This window comes from Garra rufa, chromosome 3 (genome assembly GCF_049309525.1).
Source record: "Garra rufa chromosome 3, GarRuf1.0, whole genome shotgun sequence".
Taxonomy (NCBI): Eukaryota; Metazoa; Chordata; class Actinopteri; order Cypriniformes; family Cyprinidae; genus Garra; species Garra rufa.
This window is the reverse complement of record NC_133363.1, coordinates 40,802,871-40,821,739: the sequence shown is the minus strand read 5'-3', so window position 1 is coordinate 40,821,739 and position 18,869 is coordinate 40,802,871. Positions and strand designations below refer to the sequence as shown.

At 37.2% G+C, this 18,869-nt stretch overlaps 2 protein-coding genes across 4 annotated transcripts in view; one reads left to right on the top strand and one right to left on the bottom strand.

The window, feature by feature from the left end:
- Nucleotides 1–13,150, top strand: part of coro2ba (coronin, actin binding protein, 2Ba) — a 57,844-nt gene extending 44,694 nt beyond the window's left edge. For 2 of the 3 annotated variants that reach the window (XM_073836153.1, XM_073836155.1), the window contains exons 6-12: nt 4,123–4,242; nt 4,889–4,993; nt 5,728–5,824; nt 6,788–6,900; nt 9,969–10,059; nt 10,150–10,289; nt 10,408–13,150. In XM_073836153.1, coding sequence (XP_073692254.1) covers nt 4,123–4,242; nt 4,889–4,993; nt 5,728–5,824; nt 6,788–6,900; nt 9,969–10,059; nt 10,150–10,289; nt 10,408–10,581 — 840 coding nt within the window. In that variant the 3' untranslated portion in view covers nt 10,582–13,150. The remainder of the gene's footprint in view (nt 1–4,122; nt 4,243–4,888; nt 4,994–5,727; nt 5,825–6,787; nt 6,901–9,968; nt 10,060–10,149; nt 10,290–10,407) is intronic. The other variant, XM_073836154.1, reaches the window with a different exon arrangement.
- Nucleotides 13,151–13,973: 823 nt separating this feature from the next.
- anp32a (acidic (leucine-rich) nuclear phosphoprotein 32 family, member A) lies at nt 13,974–18,625 on the bottom strand. Its single transcript, XM_073836156.1, has 7 exons — nt 18,471–18,625; nt 16,354–16,503; nt 16,128–16,250; nt 15,699–15,897; nt 15,478–15,596; nt 15,333–15,387; nt 13,974–15,236 (listed from the first exon to the last, which is right to left on the bottom strand). Exons 1-7 carry the CDS (start codon nt 18,522–18,524, stop codon nt 15,172–15,174), a joined length of 765 nt encoding a protein of 254 aa, XP_073692257.1. The 5' UTR covers nt 18,525–18,625; the 3' UTR covers nt 13,974–15,171.
- Between the last annotated feature and the right edge of the window lie 244 nt (nt 18,626–18,869).

Sequence of the window (18,869 nt, the reverse complement as noted above, 5' to 3'; positions counted from 1 at the left end):
GGCAGTGGAGCAGCGCTTTCGGTTAAAACAGATGTTATGTTCATTCCAGTGCTTGAAGTGGGCCGGTACGCAGGTACTTCTGTATTTTATCCTTTTGCGTACACCGGCACTTCTGCCATATTTAAATGAATGCAAGCGGAGTCGGGCTACGTTAGGATTGTTGCTGTGGGGTTGATGTGTAAAGCCACATACGAGTATGCACGCGAAAACGGCGTATTATATGCACGTCAAACACATGCATAATTGCATATCATATGTACACCAAAGTAATTTCAGCTTGTTAATAGCACGCCAAATAGAAACAGAAAGTCGTGCTAGTGCGCATTTGCATGAGACCAGGCTCTCCAATCAGTACATTATAACCAAAACAATACATTAAAACATAAAAGAAGCAGGTTTTTGGGATCACATAACTTTAAATGGCTAAACTCCTAAAAAGTCAAAGTATCCTGAAGGCATTCAAACAGGAAGTTAAAAACAACGATAATAATGCAGGGAATAGTGATGCTGACTTATGTCCAGATGCCGGTAAATGATTATTTTCAGTGATTGAATCATGATCATAATTCTTCAGTTATTATTTCATATTACTTTGGCTGATAACAGAAATATTACATCAAAACAATGGAAACAGTTTTGTTGAGAACTTGGCTGCATAAAATGACAGTATGTGGGCACCAAGAGGCAGTGTCGGAGCTAGAATTTTTTACATGGGGTGGCCAGGGGGTGGCCACTGCTATTTCAGGGGGTCCTCACACACGAACTCTACTCATAAAGTTGAAATAATAAATTAAGGAATTCTAAAGTTTTATTTGCAAAAATAATGCTGAGTTCATTTACAAAAACATTAGCATAAAGAAAAAACAACTAAACAAAAAATACTGCAATTAGAGCATACATCAAACCCGGATTTGAAAACAAAAACACAATTTTAGTCATCACTTACAAACGTATCCTGGTTATGTTTAAAACAACATAATTCTGCTGTTCTGATGAGAACTGGCAAAACGTTTCACAAATTCATCCATGTTGAGGGAGCGTGCCCTCCTTGACTCAACACTGAGAATCCCTAGGTGACTTTAAGGTGGGTTTTAATAAGTTTTAACACAGAGAAGCTTCTCTCGCAAGTTGCATTGCTCACTGGTGTAACAAGAGACATTTTACAAAGTCCAAATAACATTGTTAATTAAACATAATAACTTATATACAGGGCACAAAATTCACTTTTTCACTTTTTACCAAAAAAATAAAAAAATAAATAAAAAAAATAAAAAATAGGAGCACCCAATTTCTTTTTTAGTAATGCACAGATATTGATTCTTCATGGTCTATTCTGATTGCCGATGTTTTACAAGCAAATGGGCTGATTCTGAAAGCCTTTTTTACATATTTATTTTATGCCTTAAGCAAGGGACAAGAAGCCATTTATAGGTACAGCCATTTAAATTTGAGACAACCACTGCATTTTTTAAGAATCTACATAAATAACAAAATATATTATAAATGACAAAAATAAATGACACAGTTCTTTCTTAGTCGTGTAGAATATATGCAGCCATAATCAAAGTAGGCTACTCTTTCAATATTCAATGTGCAAATAGAGACCGAATCTTTCAAGATTGCTTTTGAATGCGGTGCGCGTTTTGGTTTCGTTTTAATGATCGCGCGAAACTCTCAGCAGCGCTGAGCGTGCATTCTACAATACAAGAGATTACTTTAACAAAACCATTTGAAAGTGGGAGGACACAAACGGGATTTTGAAAAACGTGTCCCCAGAGAAAATTACGTCTCCCGCTGAGTTATCATATGATGTGAAGGTATGGCGCGTTGTACAGTAGCCTATATTTTGACTGATACTTAAAATGTAAAAATGTAAAGATTAAGTTCAAATGGTTATGTAATGTTAGAGCGAACAGCAACCTGTCACTGCATCAGCTCACAAAAGTAGTTAGGCTACCGAAAGTTTTGTAAAGAATTGAAACCAAGTTGCACCACAACAATTTCTCACTCTTGCATAAAATATAATTAGATTTTGGAAGCATATGCGACAAAACGGTCGCAATTTCGAGCCCTGTACATACGTGGTATGGTACATGGTATGTAGGCTACATATAATACCATAGCACAGATGAAGTATAGCGTTAACTATCTAAAGTGTGAATTGATCTCTCTAATCTCATTAAGTTAACTGATGTCGTCGTTGCCTAGTTAATTTACACAACGGATAATAAACGTTACCCAGCAAACAAACCTTATGATAAACTATAAAACGTACGGTATTTAAAAAATGATGTTTTATTATTCGTCTTACATTGATGCTCATGTCTTTGGCTTGTCTTGATTTGGAAATGGCTTAAGCAGCGTTACCGGCAAAATTCTATTACCGGCAAAATTCTAAAACGTCTTTAGACAAATGAGATGTCAATCAGCATCAGGTACTGCCAGCAGCAAATAAAATTTTGGGGTGGCACCCGGGGTGGCCAATCGGATGTCAGGGGTGTCCAGTGCCACCCCGGACACCCCTCTGGCTCCGCCACTGCCAAGAGGCAAACAAATGTAATAATAAATGTAGATTTTGCTTGTTCAGAAGAAGTGAGCTGCCCTGTCCTGCAAATAATGTAAACAGGCTTGTGTAAGTAAATTGCTCAGTGCAAAGAAAGAGAAGTAATGGGAACCTGGTGTTTCTATGTTCTTTTTTTCATGTGTCTAATAGACATGAACAAGTTATTTGAAAAACATCTATGCCATTTGAAACAAGTTAGTTTAGTCAAGTATGGTTTCACTGATAATAAACACATATTTGCTTAAAGCATCCATGCCAATGTTGATTAGAGAATTAAAAACTTTAAAAAGTGTTAATTTAAGGTACATTTAGAACAGATAAAAATGTGCGATTAATCGCGAGTTAACTCAAGACAACCATGTGATTAATCGCGATTAAAAATTTTAATCGATTGACAGCCCTAATATATATATATATATATATATATTATTTAAGCTTTATAATTATTATTTAAGCTTCTAATTAAAACAACAGAGTAAGTATAAACAAAATTAATTTGTGCTACAGAGGTAGTACAGAAGAACACAAAAGTAGCTTGTATGTGTATTTTCATGTTTAATGAGGCTCAGAGGTGGCATGAGTGCAATCATATTCATGAATTCATTTTGAAATTATTGTTTTAAATATAAAATTTTGAATACAGAAATATTAAACGATTTAAATAACGGAAAAGATACTTTAAAATTAAACTAAATCTGCCAGCAGGCAAGTCACTGATTTGATTACTGAATCATATCATTCATTTGATTCGTTGGAACGGCTGATTTATTCAGGAATAAAGCAAGTGACTATCTTTGTGAATGAGAAATTGAATCATTTCACTAGATTCGTTTAAAAACACATGTTTAAAGGATTACATTCCTAAAGGAAACACTGTTTAAATGGAGATGCGCAGTGGCTTAGTTGTGACTTGTTTTAGGCGATTTTTGATGACGAAATAGAGCAAAATCAAGCAATAGTGTTAAAGTCAAACAATGTAAGTCACTTAATAATAACTTCTTGTTTATTTAACTGTTGAATTAAATCAATATCTCACTTACAAACTTAAAAATTATTCAAAGCTGTCACTCATCTTAGTTCATTGTGATCTCACAAAGTTCCATTACAATCAACGAAGCTCTCTACACTGCACAATGAATCTCTTATTTACACTCTATCTACACTTTGTTTATGAAAGGATTCGTGAGATATGTCTGTGATACATTAGAAGGATCATGTGACACTGAAGACCACAGTCATTTCTACTGAAAATTCAGCTTTGCCATCACAAGAATAAATTACATTTTAAAATAAAAACTAATTATTTTAATATTTATATTTCACAATATTACTGTTTTGCCTTTACTGATATTTTGTATTTTAGGGAAAATAAATGCAGCCTTGGTGTATTTTTAATTTATAAGTAATTCATTAACAAATGGACTATACACAGAAAATGAAACTCTATTTAATTTATATAATATTCATAATTTTTCATTAATGATTTTGTAAATGCACTATTGAGTAAAACTGTTTGCACGACTGAAAATTTCACTTATTTTTGTTTGTACATTGTCAAGCAGGAGGCGAACTTTAAAAACCACAAAGTGAACCGTGTTGTGTTCCTAGGCAACATGAAACGACTCCTAACGACAGGTGTGTCTCGCTGGAACACACGCCAGATTGCTCTCTGGGACCAGGTGAGAACCTGTATGTGTGTGGGTCAGGTTTTGACCTGATCAAATGTCCCTACAAGGGTTCTTAAACCAGAAATCACCTACATTCGCTGACCAGTCAATGGTCTCTGTAAGGAAAATTAATAAACACAAAATATTATCTTAATTAAAATGTAAATGCTAAAATGTGTCTGTGAGGGTCAGGGCTGGGGGTCTGTGTAGTTTTAGGGGTTATAATATATCATTAGGTTAGTATAAAGACAAATGAAGTCAATGGAAAGTCTTCACCGTGACAGATAAACAAATGCGTGTGTGTTTTTGCGTGATTAATTCCCAAAACTCATCCAGAAATACTCATTGTCCCTGATGTCTGCATTACCCAAAAGATTACCATGCTGAAAGTCATTATGTTTTCTTCTCAGCATCTTCCCTGTAATTATTGTGTGATAATCACATTCATTGTTCTTTGTAAGTGTAGCTAAACAGCTACACTCAACTGCAATAATGAGAGAATGCGGGTAAAGAAGCTGGTTGCGTTGCCCTTAGTGCATTGTTAGAGTTCTGAGAAAGCCCTGTATCTCAAAAATGTTTTGAAAATGGGCAAATTGCTCTTTGCAAATCTGGGTTCAAAGTTATTTGCTCTCATTCTGCAATTTGTCTCTCATGACAGGAGGATCTGTCCATGCCAATCATTGAGGAGGAGATTGATGGCCTTTCAGGACTGCTTTTCCCTTTCTATGATGCAGATACACATATGCTGTACTTAGCAGGAAAGGTACATATTACTGCATTTCTCTTAAGGATTCTTACATGCTTTTTATGCTTGTACTGTAATTGGGCAAGACGGGTCAGTAAGGTGTTTTTTTAAGAAATGAATACTTCCATTCAGCAAGGCATTAAATTGTTTAAAAAACACATTTTAAATGAATTCTTTCTTTCTTTTGAACTTTCAATTCATCTAAATAATCCTGAAAACACAATGGTTCCCACAAAAAAAGCCCTCAATATTACAAGCAATAAAAAAGTAGTACTTTCCTCAACACAGAAAATAATAAATGACTCTTGAGTACCAAATCACCATATTAAAATGATTTCTTAAGGATTATGTGACACTGAGTACTGAGATTGAGACTCGAGTAATGGCTCCTGAAATCTTTGCCATCACAGGAAAAAAAACTATTTAAAATGTATTCAAGAAAACTGTTATTAAAATATTTGAAATTGTAATAATAATTCACATTATTACTTTTGATTATATTTAAGCCTTGATGAGCATAAGCATTAAAACATTTTAAAAAATCCCAACCCCAAACTGTTGAATGGTAGTGTATATTTAAAAATATATTAAATATATAAATATTTGGTTTCAGTTATATACTGAAAAGACATATTGATGCATCAGGGCATTATATGTTGATATTGCTGAGTTGCTTGCACTGCCTGTACAAATGATCACCTTAGAAAAAAACTGTTATTGTCTTTGAACTGACTAAGATGGTGTAATTGCAGGGTGATGGGAACATCCGGTACTATGAGATCACTCTGGAGAAACCCTACCTGCAGTATCTCATGGAGTTCAGATCTCCTGCACCACAGAAAGGGCTTGGTAAAGCTGAATCCACACCCTTCGATGATCACACTACACCAGCAACATCTGTAAAATGGTGTAGGAACTTTCCAAATTAACTCTAGAATGCCAAAAACCCAAACCAGAAACCAAAACAACCTACACACATTGATAAAAAGGGTTAAAATGGCCCATATTTGATTTAGTGGATTACATTTTTTTGATAATGTTCACTTTAACAACACTTTAATAATTTGTCCACTTGAACAACTTTCAAAATGTTATTTCTGAATCTGTGACCAAAAATATGTAAATCATAATGGTCTTGAGGAATATAAGGAGTATCACACAATTCCATTTTTTTAATTAACAAAAATATTCAAAAATCACACCCTGTCAAGTAATTTGACTGACTTTGTTAATGTTGTCTAGGGTTAAACCTGAAACTTTGTATGTATAACCTTAGCACTTTTATTTTCTTTTAGGTTCTCGCTCTTAAAGGTATAGTGCACCCAAAAATGAAAATTTTGTATCATTTACTCACCCTCATGTCGTTCCAAACCTGTACACTCTTAAAATTAAAGGTGCTTCATGATGCCATAGAAGAACCATTTTTGTCTAAATGGTTCCTTTAACATCTGAAGAACCTTTCTGTTTAACAAAAGGTTCTTTGTGGCAAAATAAGGTTCTTCAGATTATAAAAAGGTAAGAAAGAGATGGTTCTTTAAAGAACCTTTGACTGAATGGTTCTTTGTGGAGCCAAAAACCAGCTTTCTTTCAAAAAATCTTTTATGTTCAACATGAAACTCATACAGATTTAGAATAACATGAGAGTAAGCAAATTTTCATATTTTGGTGTTCTATGCCTTTAATAAACCAGCTATGTGTTGTGTTATGTTTTTTTCAACATGAAAACAAAGCCAACAATAAGCATGCCAGTTACCGGTGTCTAATGTTGTCCAACTTCTCATATGTTCCCCTGTCATATGTGTATTCTCATAGGAGTGATGCCGAAGCATGGGCTGGATGTAGGAGCATGTGAAGTCTTCAGGTTTTATAAGTTGGTGACTCTAAAGGGCCTGCTTGAGCCAATCTCTATGATTGTACCTAGAAGGGTGAGCATAAGCACTATGAAGCTATTAGTTCACAGTCCACGATTCCCAGTTAAATGAATCATTTAGAGTTCCATGGAAGGATGAGAAAAATTTGTGCTAGACACATCCCTTGTGTGAAGTCTGCCAAAATGTCTTCTTTTTTTTTAAGCAAGCAGTCTGACAGGATGGAGGAATCCATCAGCTCTCTGTTGCTGGTGTAACTGCCGCCTCAGTGAGATGAGAGTAGTGAGCCATGTAATAACCTCCATGTGAGACACAGCATGTATGTTTTGTGCTCTGGACAGAATGGGCAAGGGCAGGTTGGCCTATTATCGGAAGGCTTTGAAAACTGTGGGAGGGATAGCCTCCTATCAACACCACAATTTTAAAACACACCCAAATAAATCCAGTGCCAGGTCTGTTTCAGTGCAAACTGACCTTATACCTATTATTCCATAGCTATCATTCATGATAGATGGTGAATCAGATGTTGGCCAGCCAACAGTTTCACCCAGGGCTTTTAAAATCAAGACGCGGTGAGTGGGTGTTTTATAAATTTGGAAGGAAAAAAATTACACAATGCTTTAAAAGGTATGAATGTAGTTATGCATATTATATGCATTTTTTCTGTCCTTGGAACATTTGTATGTTAAAGAATTGTTTTTATTAGGGCCCGAGTGCTGGAGGTGCAAGGACCCTATTGGAATTGCTCAATTGGTTTGAGGGCCTAAACATGCTCGAAAACTCATGAAACTTTGCACACACACCAAAAGTGGTGAAAATGTACAACTGATTTGGTTTCAGTAGTAGGTGTGCCAAAATGGCTCGATAGCGCCACCTATAAAAGTACCGCCACAGAAGTGCCCCTCGAACTATGTTTCACATACATGTACGAAATTCAGTAACTCCTCCTAGAGATTTATTTAGATCATCACCAAATTTGGTCAGTCTAATCTAAAAACCTTTGTAATGTTTAATTGCGAAGATCTTGAGGTTGTGTTGAACTAAGGGCGTGTCCGTGGCGGCCTGAAAAAGTTTGATGTTTCGCCATGGGAATAGAAGATGTTGTAGCTCTGCCATACAATGTCCGATCTGCCCCAAACTTCATGTTTGGTAAGAGTCCTGGCCTGAAGACATCTAAAGGCCAATATTCAGTTAGAATCATAGCGCCACCTGTTGGCAACAGGATACGTCAACTCAAACATACCATCTACATCTACAAGATGTCTTCAGTATCCATTATCCAGTTATAATCATAGGGACACCACCTGGTAGCAGAAAGTTTGGCACATAAAAATGACTTTAACATATTACTTTTATATTTACCACTTTAAATGCATATTGCCCACTGTTTGCTGTTTTCCTAAAGCCACCGGATGGTGGTGAGCCAGGGTGTGAGGGCCTTTCAATTATATATATATATATATATATATATATATATATGTATACACTGCCCTCCAAAAGTTTGGAAACACCCCTGGCAAAGTGTGGTTTTGGACAATATCAGCGTAGTGTGAATCATCTTTGGGCAATCCTTCAGGAGGCGTGGAGTATGTCAATGTCAATGTTTGAATAAACTGACAGCTTGGATGCCCATATTATGCAGAGCTGTAATAGCTGCTAATGGTGGATAAGGGCAAATCGAATCGAAAATGTAAGTTTTTTCGATGTATAAACTGTTTATGTAATAAAATATGTTTAATAGTTTGTGTTGTCCTTTATCAGTGCAAAATTTTCACAAATTAAAAAGGATTCATCCCAATATTGTCCAAAACCCCACTTTTCTAGGGTGTTTCCAAACTTTTGGAGGGCAGTGTATATGTATATAGATTTAAATTAAAAATGTTTCTTTAAAATTTGGTAAAAAAAAAAAAACACACAGTAAAGGTAAATATTAATTTAACATTGAAGTATTTAAAGTAATTAATATTACTATAATATAATAATATATTTTGGGAAACAACACATACTATTTTATAAATACTATATATTTATCACACAATTCACATTTTTATATTTTTAGCTGCCTTTATCATTTTTGGAAGAAGATCATCATATTTGGAGGTCACAGGCATTAAATGATTTAAAAACCTATAGTTATACTCATACCCAAAACATTAGTAATTTTGTTTTTTATTTGTAGCAGAAGCCTTACAATTCAGCAAACCAACATGAACCTGTAAGAATAAGTCTCTGAATACCTGAAATTATTTTTTTTACTCAGATACTGAGTTACCTTTTCATCCAAAGATTTTCACAGAGCACTAATTACACATCCTGGAACATCCTTAAGTGCTCTGCACAATGAACACAGTGATAATAGTGTACACATATTAGTTTAGACTGAACATTTACCTGCCCAGAGCCTAATACATCACCAAATACAGAAATTAAGCAGAATTTAAAGGGGAAATCAGATGCAAAATTCACTTTTACCTGGTGTTTGCATATAAATGTGTCTTAGCAGTATGTGGACACAACCACCATACAATGATAAAAATCCATTCAGTCCTTTTTTTAATCCCCAAAAAACCTAAACAGTCTCAAATATCAAGTTGTTTTGATTTTCTAAGCAGTATGATGTCATATTGCACAAGTCCCGCCCACGGCCGCTGATGGACTGTCCCGTATTAGCATATTTCAATATTTTTCAATGTCCACCATTTTCTCCCCGCTCGAGCAGATGTAGCGACAACAAGGTCTTGTAAGCAATGCAGGTGTTTTGTATATGGATGTAAAAGTGAACATAAGAGTCTTCATTTTCTCCCAACATCAGAGCCAGTGAGGACGCAGTAGATTAGTTTTTTTTTTGATGGTAACACGACACCAACTACACAATAACGGAAGAGAGGGGCGGGGTGAGCAGTAGCTCATTATCATTTAAAGAGGCATGCACCAAAACTGTGAACAGAGAGTTTTTGACGGGGTAAAAAGGGTTGTTTTACACAATCATTAAGAAAGTTTAACCAAAGAATGTTGACCAAAGAAACCAACTTGTGGAAAATGGGCATCATTCGATGTCCCCTTTAAATCTAACTATACAAAAAACAATCAGTGAACAGTAAATTGAAAACCCTCTTTCTATGCAGTCAGAGACATATCAAGAGGACATATATCCCATGACTCCTGGGACAGAACCTGCTCTCTCTGCCGATGAGTGGCTCAGTGGAATCAACCGAGGTAAAGACCTGCAGTTATTTTCAGAATAAAAACACTTGAAAAGACAGTGGCTAAAATTAAACTAATTCATGTCTGCATGTACACGTCTAGGTCCGGTGCTTGTGTCCTTAAAAGAGGGCTACAACAGACCAAACAAACTGGTGTTCAAGGCTCCTGTGAAGGAGAAGAAGGGTGGAGTGGTCAATGGGATTGACCTGCTAGAAAACGTGCCTCCCCGTACAGAGAATGAGGTGTTACCGTGATTCCGTTTAAGATTTATTATGGCTGTTGAAAGGACAATTTAGCCAGTACAGCACTCTGAGAGGTGTTTATATATGTGTGTGTAACACTATGCGTTGTGCTCTGCAGCTCTTGCGGATGTTCTTCAGGCAGCAGGACGAGTTGCGGCGACTGAAGGACGAACTTACGCAGAAGGACATTAAGATTCGACAGCTTGAGCTGGAGCTCAATAACATAAGGAACAGCCCAAATATCAACAACAATAATAACAACAGCAGCAGCAGCAATGATAGCAGCATTTGACATTGGATCTGTGCTGTCTGTTGATCTCCTAAAGTGACACACTACAAGCCCTGAGCGCTGCTGAAACACACAGGCTTCCTTTTTTCCTAAAACTCCAATTTCCCTTCTTGAAGACCACAGGAGAGCAAGCGCTTGTCTTCATAAAGCAGTGTTTCACTCTGACCCCCAGTGTTGACCCCACAGCTGCTGTGTGCTAAGTCGACTTTATTGGAGTGATGATTCACTAACCCTGTGAAAACTGTCCCATCACATGACCTTCCGGTCTACCTGCAGTGGAGTGATTCTCTCACTATATGGATTGGTTTTGGTACAAGCTATTCATTGCATTATCATCTCATAATTGTAGGCTAAATTTAATTATTAGAATTATTTATTTCATTATTTTCTTTGCGCTACTTAAACAGCTTAATAAACTCCATATAGAGCAGAAACGTGTTTTAATAAGGTCAGCCAGACATGCTTCACCCATCAAGCTGTTATCTCATGTAAACACTAGGTCTGTTGCGTCATTTTGAAATGACCCACAGTGCTGTTCTAATGTAGAAACTCAAACACCACAGTGCTGTAATCTTACACGACAGATGATATTTATCCAATTGACGTGCTCCTAAGTCTAGAAGTATTGGGTTTGTACTAATAGAAGTTGGGGAATGTGTTGCTTTACATAATTTAGATTCTTCTCACACTGTGCAATCTGATTAAGTTCAAGTCAGTTTATAGAGGCAATTCAAATGGGTTAAATTAAATAAACTTCAGAATAATGTCAGAATACATTACACTTTGCACCTGATGAAAACACAAAAGTCCACAAATTGTAAAATCTAATTATGAAATGAATTAGTAATAGATGTAGACTGTAGTTCCTTAGGAAAATACCTAAAGTATGAAGAGAAAGAGAAATTTCAACAAATGAAATAATCAGACGGAAATTGTTACATTTTTGATTCTGAAAGTTGAATGAATGATAATACGTTTCATTTTTGATTTATAAAGCATAATGAGGCATTTTTACTTTTTTAAAGTAACATTTAAATCTAACCTATTTATTTTCATTTTCAGTTCATACTTTTAAATGGAGTGTCCTGAGTTGTCAGGTTTGTAGCTTGTAACTATGAATTTACTGTATCCTTGCTGTCCTCCCTGCTGAAAAAAAACAATAGAAACCATCACAGAAATTCTAAGTATTTAAATTGGTTTCCAGTACAAATACCATTACAAACATTACAAACCATCAACTTTTAACCATTTTTTTAAACCAACTATTGACAAATGGTTTCCTGTAGTGTGTTTTGGGACATATTCCATTAGGATTTATTGGTTTTAACAAGCCACCAATAGAGGGTTTGCATGTGCGTCACGATATGGTCAGTTACTTGGATGCGCAGCCATATTGGTGATACTCGGATGTAAACAACAGCATGAAATGCACGGTTAATATACTACTGAATACGTTGTTCTGCTTATTTATGCTGGATAAAAACATGTGGAAGCTGTTAAATCACATAGAGAAGTATATAAGCAGAAAACTGAATGCACAATATTTTGACAAACTAAAGTTAATAGGTGGTAAAGATACATACGAGCAGTATTAATTAAGATATTAGCCTAATATTTTACCTACCTGGCTGGCAATGATAAGAACAAACACAAAGTTGTCAAGATTCTTGCCCTGGAAATCCTGGTTCAGTTCGGCCAACCACAAACGCCTTTTGTCCCTCAGATAGTACTTTTGCACTCCTCTCCTTGATTTGATATCATTTTTGTCAGTCTATAGTCCTCCAAATGTTTTTCCCAGTCCAGCCGATTAGTACAACCCCAAACATGACAATAATTGATCATTTTCAGCAGCGGTCATCGTAAAAATATGCCAGTTTCGTTCGGTTCAGTGGCATTGTTTACATGCAGTGCCGCCATGATGGCCGATTGATGACGCGTCCTGAAAACACTCTATAGAAGGCGAATTACCAGTAGAGACCAATAGGCACTATTACAGTTTCCATTAAAACAATTTCCCTTATAACCAGCAAAACCATTACACATTTTGTGATAGTTTCTATTGTGTTTTTTTTTTTTTTTTTTAGCAGGGCTGTAACATTCAAATTATTGATCTTTTTAAACAAATTGCTTCTTAGATTGGATGTAAATTCTTATGAAGTGCTTTGTATTCAGCTTTGAACTTTCAATGTAAACCCTTTCAAATGTTTTATTGTAAAGTGGACAAATTCCTTGTGGGCAAATATATTATGCGCCACGAAACACTACAGGTGCAGTCACGCTCTTCAGTGCGCACTGCTCTCTAAAGGTTACCTTATTAATTATCATTTAAAACATTTATTTTGCCAGGAACAAACTGGACCAGCTCGTTTTTTAACGTTGAATGGCACATTTATTCGACCATCTATGAGGTGATGTGTTAAAACGTTATCCCTTTTAAAATATATCATGTCCCTAAATATATCACCTCTGAATTTACCCAAGTGTTTGACATTTTCCTCCTGTCGCTATTTAATGAAAACACTATGAGCCTCAAGCTTTGTAAATATTTTGTCTCATAAAACAATAACACAAACGCAGTTCCTGCTTCGTTATTGCATAGTAATAGTGCGTTTGGAGGGAGAATGAATGTGCAGTTGAGGTGTTCTGACATTAGGGGGCGGTAAAGCCACAGTTTTGCTCATGTCAACACAGGCCTACGAAACAGACTAACGTTACATAGCATCATCTTAACATGTTATAGAGCAATCAGCAGTAGTGTCTAGGGAACACTAGGAAGTAATACTACTAGGCTTAGCTAAACGGGCCAAACAGGGAGTTTACGTAGGCTGTAGCTATATATATTCCAAATCGTGTGCCTTGTAATTGTGCATCATTTTAGATGTTGAGGTGAAGTGGTTATTAATTTGTTCAGTGTGAGGTGCCAGAATATTTATGTTCCGCTCAGGCCTCTTTCATTTGGTGTCAGACAAGGCGCTCACTGCCTACACAAGCACAATTAACGCTGAAATATTTCGTGCTGACAGTGCCTGAAGAATTATGAGGCAAGACATTAGACTAACCTGTCTTTGATTAAAATAAAGAACATTAATAGGTAATCAGTACTCTGTGTTTCACTATTCATTATGATTAACTGACTACAGAACGTTGCACAAAAGGTAACTGCATGCAAAGTAAAAACCTCTTGAGGAAGAACAGTAGTGTGCCGAGTTGAATTTACTCAAGTCTATCTCTAGACTCATAACCTAGCTTAATTTACCTCACAAACTCAAAAAAGCAATCTGTTCTTAAGAGACACCTCAGTTACACTATATGCAATGCTTTCATGCTCATGTTAACAAAGCACATGCTTATACAGTAAATATTCATTTGAACAAAAATGCTGACTTTTATTCATGTGAAATCTTAAGTCTTCTTTTTAATAAAAAGTTCAATCAGTATGATCTGACAACTGGATACAGCTCAGTTAAAATCGCGTACGCTTTCTATTTAAATTGGCATGATGCTTCTGAATATTCACACAATATTCAGTCACGTATCATCAAAAATATACAAGCTATTTTCCCTGAGCTTCACAATGCATTTTCACGTTAACCCGCAATATCAGTGGCGAGATGATAAACACTTGTCACCTCTGCACAAGACTTCAAATACATAATCTATTGATCAAGTATGTAATCACATCTAATTACAATAAGTGGATTTGCTGTGGCTGTCAGAACAGAGAAGTTCAAATTACCATAGAGCCGCTTGCGTTTTCATTCATTTTATTACAGTTAATGGTTACAACTGAGATTATTTGTGAAAATGTCTGCCATTATCAAAGGGAATCAGAAAAAAAATATATTTGGTCATTATTTACAAAGAACACGAAACCTCTGAACTATCCACACAAAAGGGAGAAGGGGTTTGGGGCTCATTTGACAAGGGCAGACATTCGGCTCTGAACATTATAATTTTTTTAAAATAAAATAAAAATCACATTGAGAGGTCGAACTGTGCATGTCCAAGCAGACATCATGATGTATTCTTCATGCCTAAACAGCACGTCACATGGTGATGGTGGTGGTATTGGTGACGATGAAGATGATGAAAACAGCAAAGAAACAAAATACACAAATAAAAGATGCAATAAAAAAGTGGGTTAGAAAATGTTCTTCCTTGAAATCCAGTAGTCAACTTTAAAATAGAGTCAGCCATGCACTTCTAAAAGGTTTTTGGTTGTTGTTTTTTTTTTCTTTTTTTAATACATAAGTTCATCACCAGCATTTAGGCATCAACAGTAAAGACAGGGAAAAATTACAAGAGCATACTGGTCTTTTTTTCCAACAATAATAAATTTCCACACGGTGTTGTCAGCCATTTGAAGAGCTTTTGGAGAAAATGAAGGGAATCAAACTGAAAGTACAAACCAAACCAAAAGAAAACAACAACAACATCAACAACAAAAAAGCTAAAAACAAATATTTAAACTGTGTCCTCGTTTATACTAACCCACCCCCTACCATTTGAATACCTCCCCAAACCATCGCAGAGGGACAATAGGACAGATATACAGGGGTTAAACGGTCAGATCACAATGGGGGGAGTGCATGTTCAGTCATCATCTTCCTCCCCTTCTTCATCCAGATCTCTTTTCCTCTTCTGACCCCGCTCCTCCTCTGCAAACAGGAGGACCCAAAAGTTGTTTAATCTTACTCTCACCATTCAATTCACAGGCGGGTCAAACTTCACAAACACTTCATCTATTCACTTACCATAGTCTTCCTCATCATCTACCTCGCCGTCATTTAACTCTTCCTCCTCCTCTTCCTAAAAGCACACAAAAAAAGCCACAAATTAACATCACGTACATGCATTTGTTAATAACAAAATAAATCATCCTTAATTTCTGGCATTAACCTCTCCACTGATGTCCTCTTCTTCCTCCTCCTCTCCCTCTTCCTCATCATCCTCCTCTCCCTCCTCTTCGTCTTCGTCTCCTGGAGCTGCATCTTCATCATACTCCTCCTCTTCTCCCTCTGCAGACAAAATTAGGTCAATGACAAATTCATTTCTTAATCTCAATTAAAAAACTGATACATCTTCAATGACGTGGCACTCGGACTCGGATGGAAACATACCATCTTCATCATCCTCCTCGTCGTCTAGGCCTTCGACGTAAGCTTCGGCGTCAGAGTCTGGTGCTTCTTTATCCTCTTTGTCATAGCCGTCGAGATATGTCAACTGAGGGAGCAGCTTGAAAACATTTTCTCTGTAGTCGTTCAGGTTTGTCACCTCACAGTTGAACAAGTCTAAACTTTTGAGGCTTTCCAATTTTTTCTGTTGGGTGAAAGGACAGGAGGACAAATTAAAAATAAATTAGTGTTATTTTTATCTAAACCATCTAAAATCCAAATCAATTTATTTGTGCCAAGCAACAACATCATTATTTACATGTGTTATTCAAGAATATTAATAATAATTGAATTTGAAAGTCAACAGTGTTATCAGTGTATATATAATAAATGTTAAAATATATTCTTCAGTAAGTCCAATAGTTTACGACTTACCAGGGGTTCGATGGTGCTGAGGTCTTTAATTTTGTTGCCGCTGAGGTTGAGATGGGTGAGGTTGGGACATTTCTCTGCCAGTACCTCCAGACCCCCTGAGATTCTGTTATCGCTAAGCTCGAGCTGTGGAAAACATGATTCAGTGCCATATTTATAAGACTGGCAAAGACTTCACACAACCCCCAAAAATATTTTTAATACTTTTGAAGTAGAAAGCACCCATTACCTTTTTGAGTTTGTTTAGCTTCGGCAAATTGGCGACTGATGTTAAGCCTACATTGATTGTGCTTAAAAATTCCAGTTCCTCAAACTCATCAGTGAGGCCCTCAATTTTGCCCTCATTTGACCGACAGTTGTCGAGCACAAGCTCTTTCACCTGTTAAAGGGCACATGAGATGAATTATGATTAATGAGCACAGCATTTGTTACACTCTGCACCTAAGCAACTTCAAACCAATGGAGAGCTGGACAACGAGCTTTAAATTCAGTCACATCAGAGCCGTTTATAACTTTTGCAGCACCATGTGTGTGTTTACTTTTTATATTGACTGACCAAAACAGCATTAAAATGTGATTATAGTTAGAAGGGGGAAAAAAGGAAAATCCGTATTTATATAGTTCACACTGTTATGATCAATTACTAGGGTGAAGACCGAATCGGGCGCCAATCGGTTGTAAAGTTTACTCCAGCATGCGGTCTACAGTAAGAGATGGGGTGCGTGTTTCGGTGCTTTGACAAAACCTCACATTTGACTCCCTATCCAACAAAATGGCTGACTCCGCAACAAGCGGCGTACATTGTTTTCCTGTGGGTAGAGCATTTTTACTATAGTGCGTGCGTGCTCGAACAGCGAAGTAAAGACGCGTAAACGATAGCCTGGGTGTTACACAAATGCATTACATTGTCTTGGAAGAGCAAAGACACGAGGACGGACCCAAGAATTCACGAGTAGGAGGGGCAGAGAGGCGCATGATAATGCAACGGAGTCGCTCTTTAAGCGAAAGGTATTGACTTTCACGGAATAAAAATGAAATTTCCGGCTTTGTACACGCTGGGCTCTCTCTATGCAACGGTTCTGCTCGGTTCAAAGCATAGAGACGGCGGCAACGATTCTCTGCTCGATTAAATATCGTGCGTCTTTGTTGCTGGTTAAAATGGCGGCTTGTCCTAGATCTTGCAACTAGAGCAGCGCAGCTTCAAGTTGCGTAGCGCTCACATAAGCGCCCAGTCTATGTCAATAACAAGCAGAGCCACACGGATGAAAATCTCTTTATCCTGCCAGTGGAGACGCACAGAAGTGCTCACAACACGGTTATGACATTTTAATTACGAGTTCTATTACAGCGTATTTAGGTATGCGTAAAGGGGCAATAACAGGGACCTTGATAATGAGGCACCGAATTGATCAGAGGCGGTAGTTACACTTGTGGGAATTGATATATAGTAATAAAAACACGGCGAATATTTAAGAAGGAGAGAGTGCCGATTTGGTCTTTGCATTCTGGCAATGTCGTCGACATATAATGCCGTTTTAAATAGGTTTGGGTACCTTTACGCAACTAGATATGCTGTGACACGATTCCTTTCTATAACGCGAATGAACAACAAATGCGCTCGTTTTCCTATCCAAATCAAATAGGCGACTATTCGTAATGTGCAAGAAGCCCACGAAAAGATCCCGCCTAAGTATTTACACAACTTTCTTTGATTGAGAACTGCAAATGCTTTCGATGTAGCCTCAAATCCGTCAATAAAAGCCTTTTGCTGGAGAGATGCCACGAAATTTATTTGACCGATCGGGTTATCGCAAGCTATCTGTCAAATCGTCTGCACAGCAATTCACAAAATGCGTCCCACAACAAGTTAGCGAACTGGCCAACGACCACTGTGACTGGCAAGTATGAATGTTGAATTGAAAATGTATGTGCGAAAGTGTGAGAGAGGCATGAACTGACGGCAGGCGACTTTTGCAGCACTGAGGATGCAAAGGAAAAGGGCGCGTTCAGGGGCTACAAAGTTACAAATATGGCTTCTCACGCCGCTTCCCTTGTTTATACACTGAATGCATGGAGCTCTTGCAGTTTCCGAGCACAGCATCACCAAAAGCTCTTGCGAAAGTTGGGAAAAAATAATCAGTAAAACTGTTCAACTCACGGGCCGTGGATAGGCACAGTGAGATAACAATATCCAAGGCTCTAGGCTTGTAACAAAGTGGCCGCAAACTTTTCATTCAAGACATCAACTTGACGCGTGCACATCTAGCGTTGTCCATCCACGCAGAACTACTCTAACCAACAGTTTTATCAAAATCATATCACTCAGCAATTAATAAAGATGCTTACGTCTGACGGCGTCCGGTTCCGCAACTCCAGGTGAATTCTCTTTTTCATATCCATCTTATTGAACTCTAAATGAGTGATTTAAACCAAAGAGCGCAGTTAGACTTGGAGTCTTTGCTGCACATTCAGCTATAGCCTCTTAACAAACTAGCTATTGCGAGTCTCACAAACATGATGCCTCAGTGGGTGGGAGTTGGGTGTGGGATTGTCGTCACCGGCGACCAATTAGAAGCGCCGAATGGAATGTGAAAATACTCACAACTACACTGACGGCCAATCAACGCTCGGTCACAAACTGGGTGGGGTTACAGGAACAGTTAGGTTGATCCAGCGAATCTGTTTTAGGGTGACATCTATGCGATAAAAATCAACCGAACTGTCGAAGGCGCAGGGAATAAACAG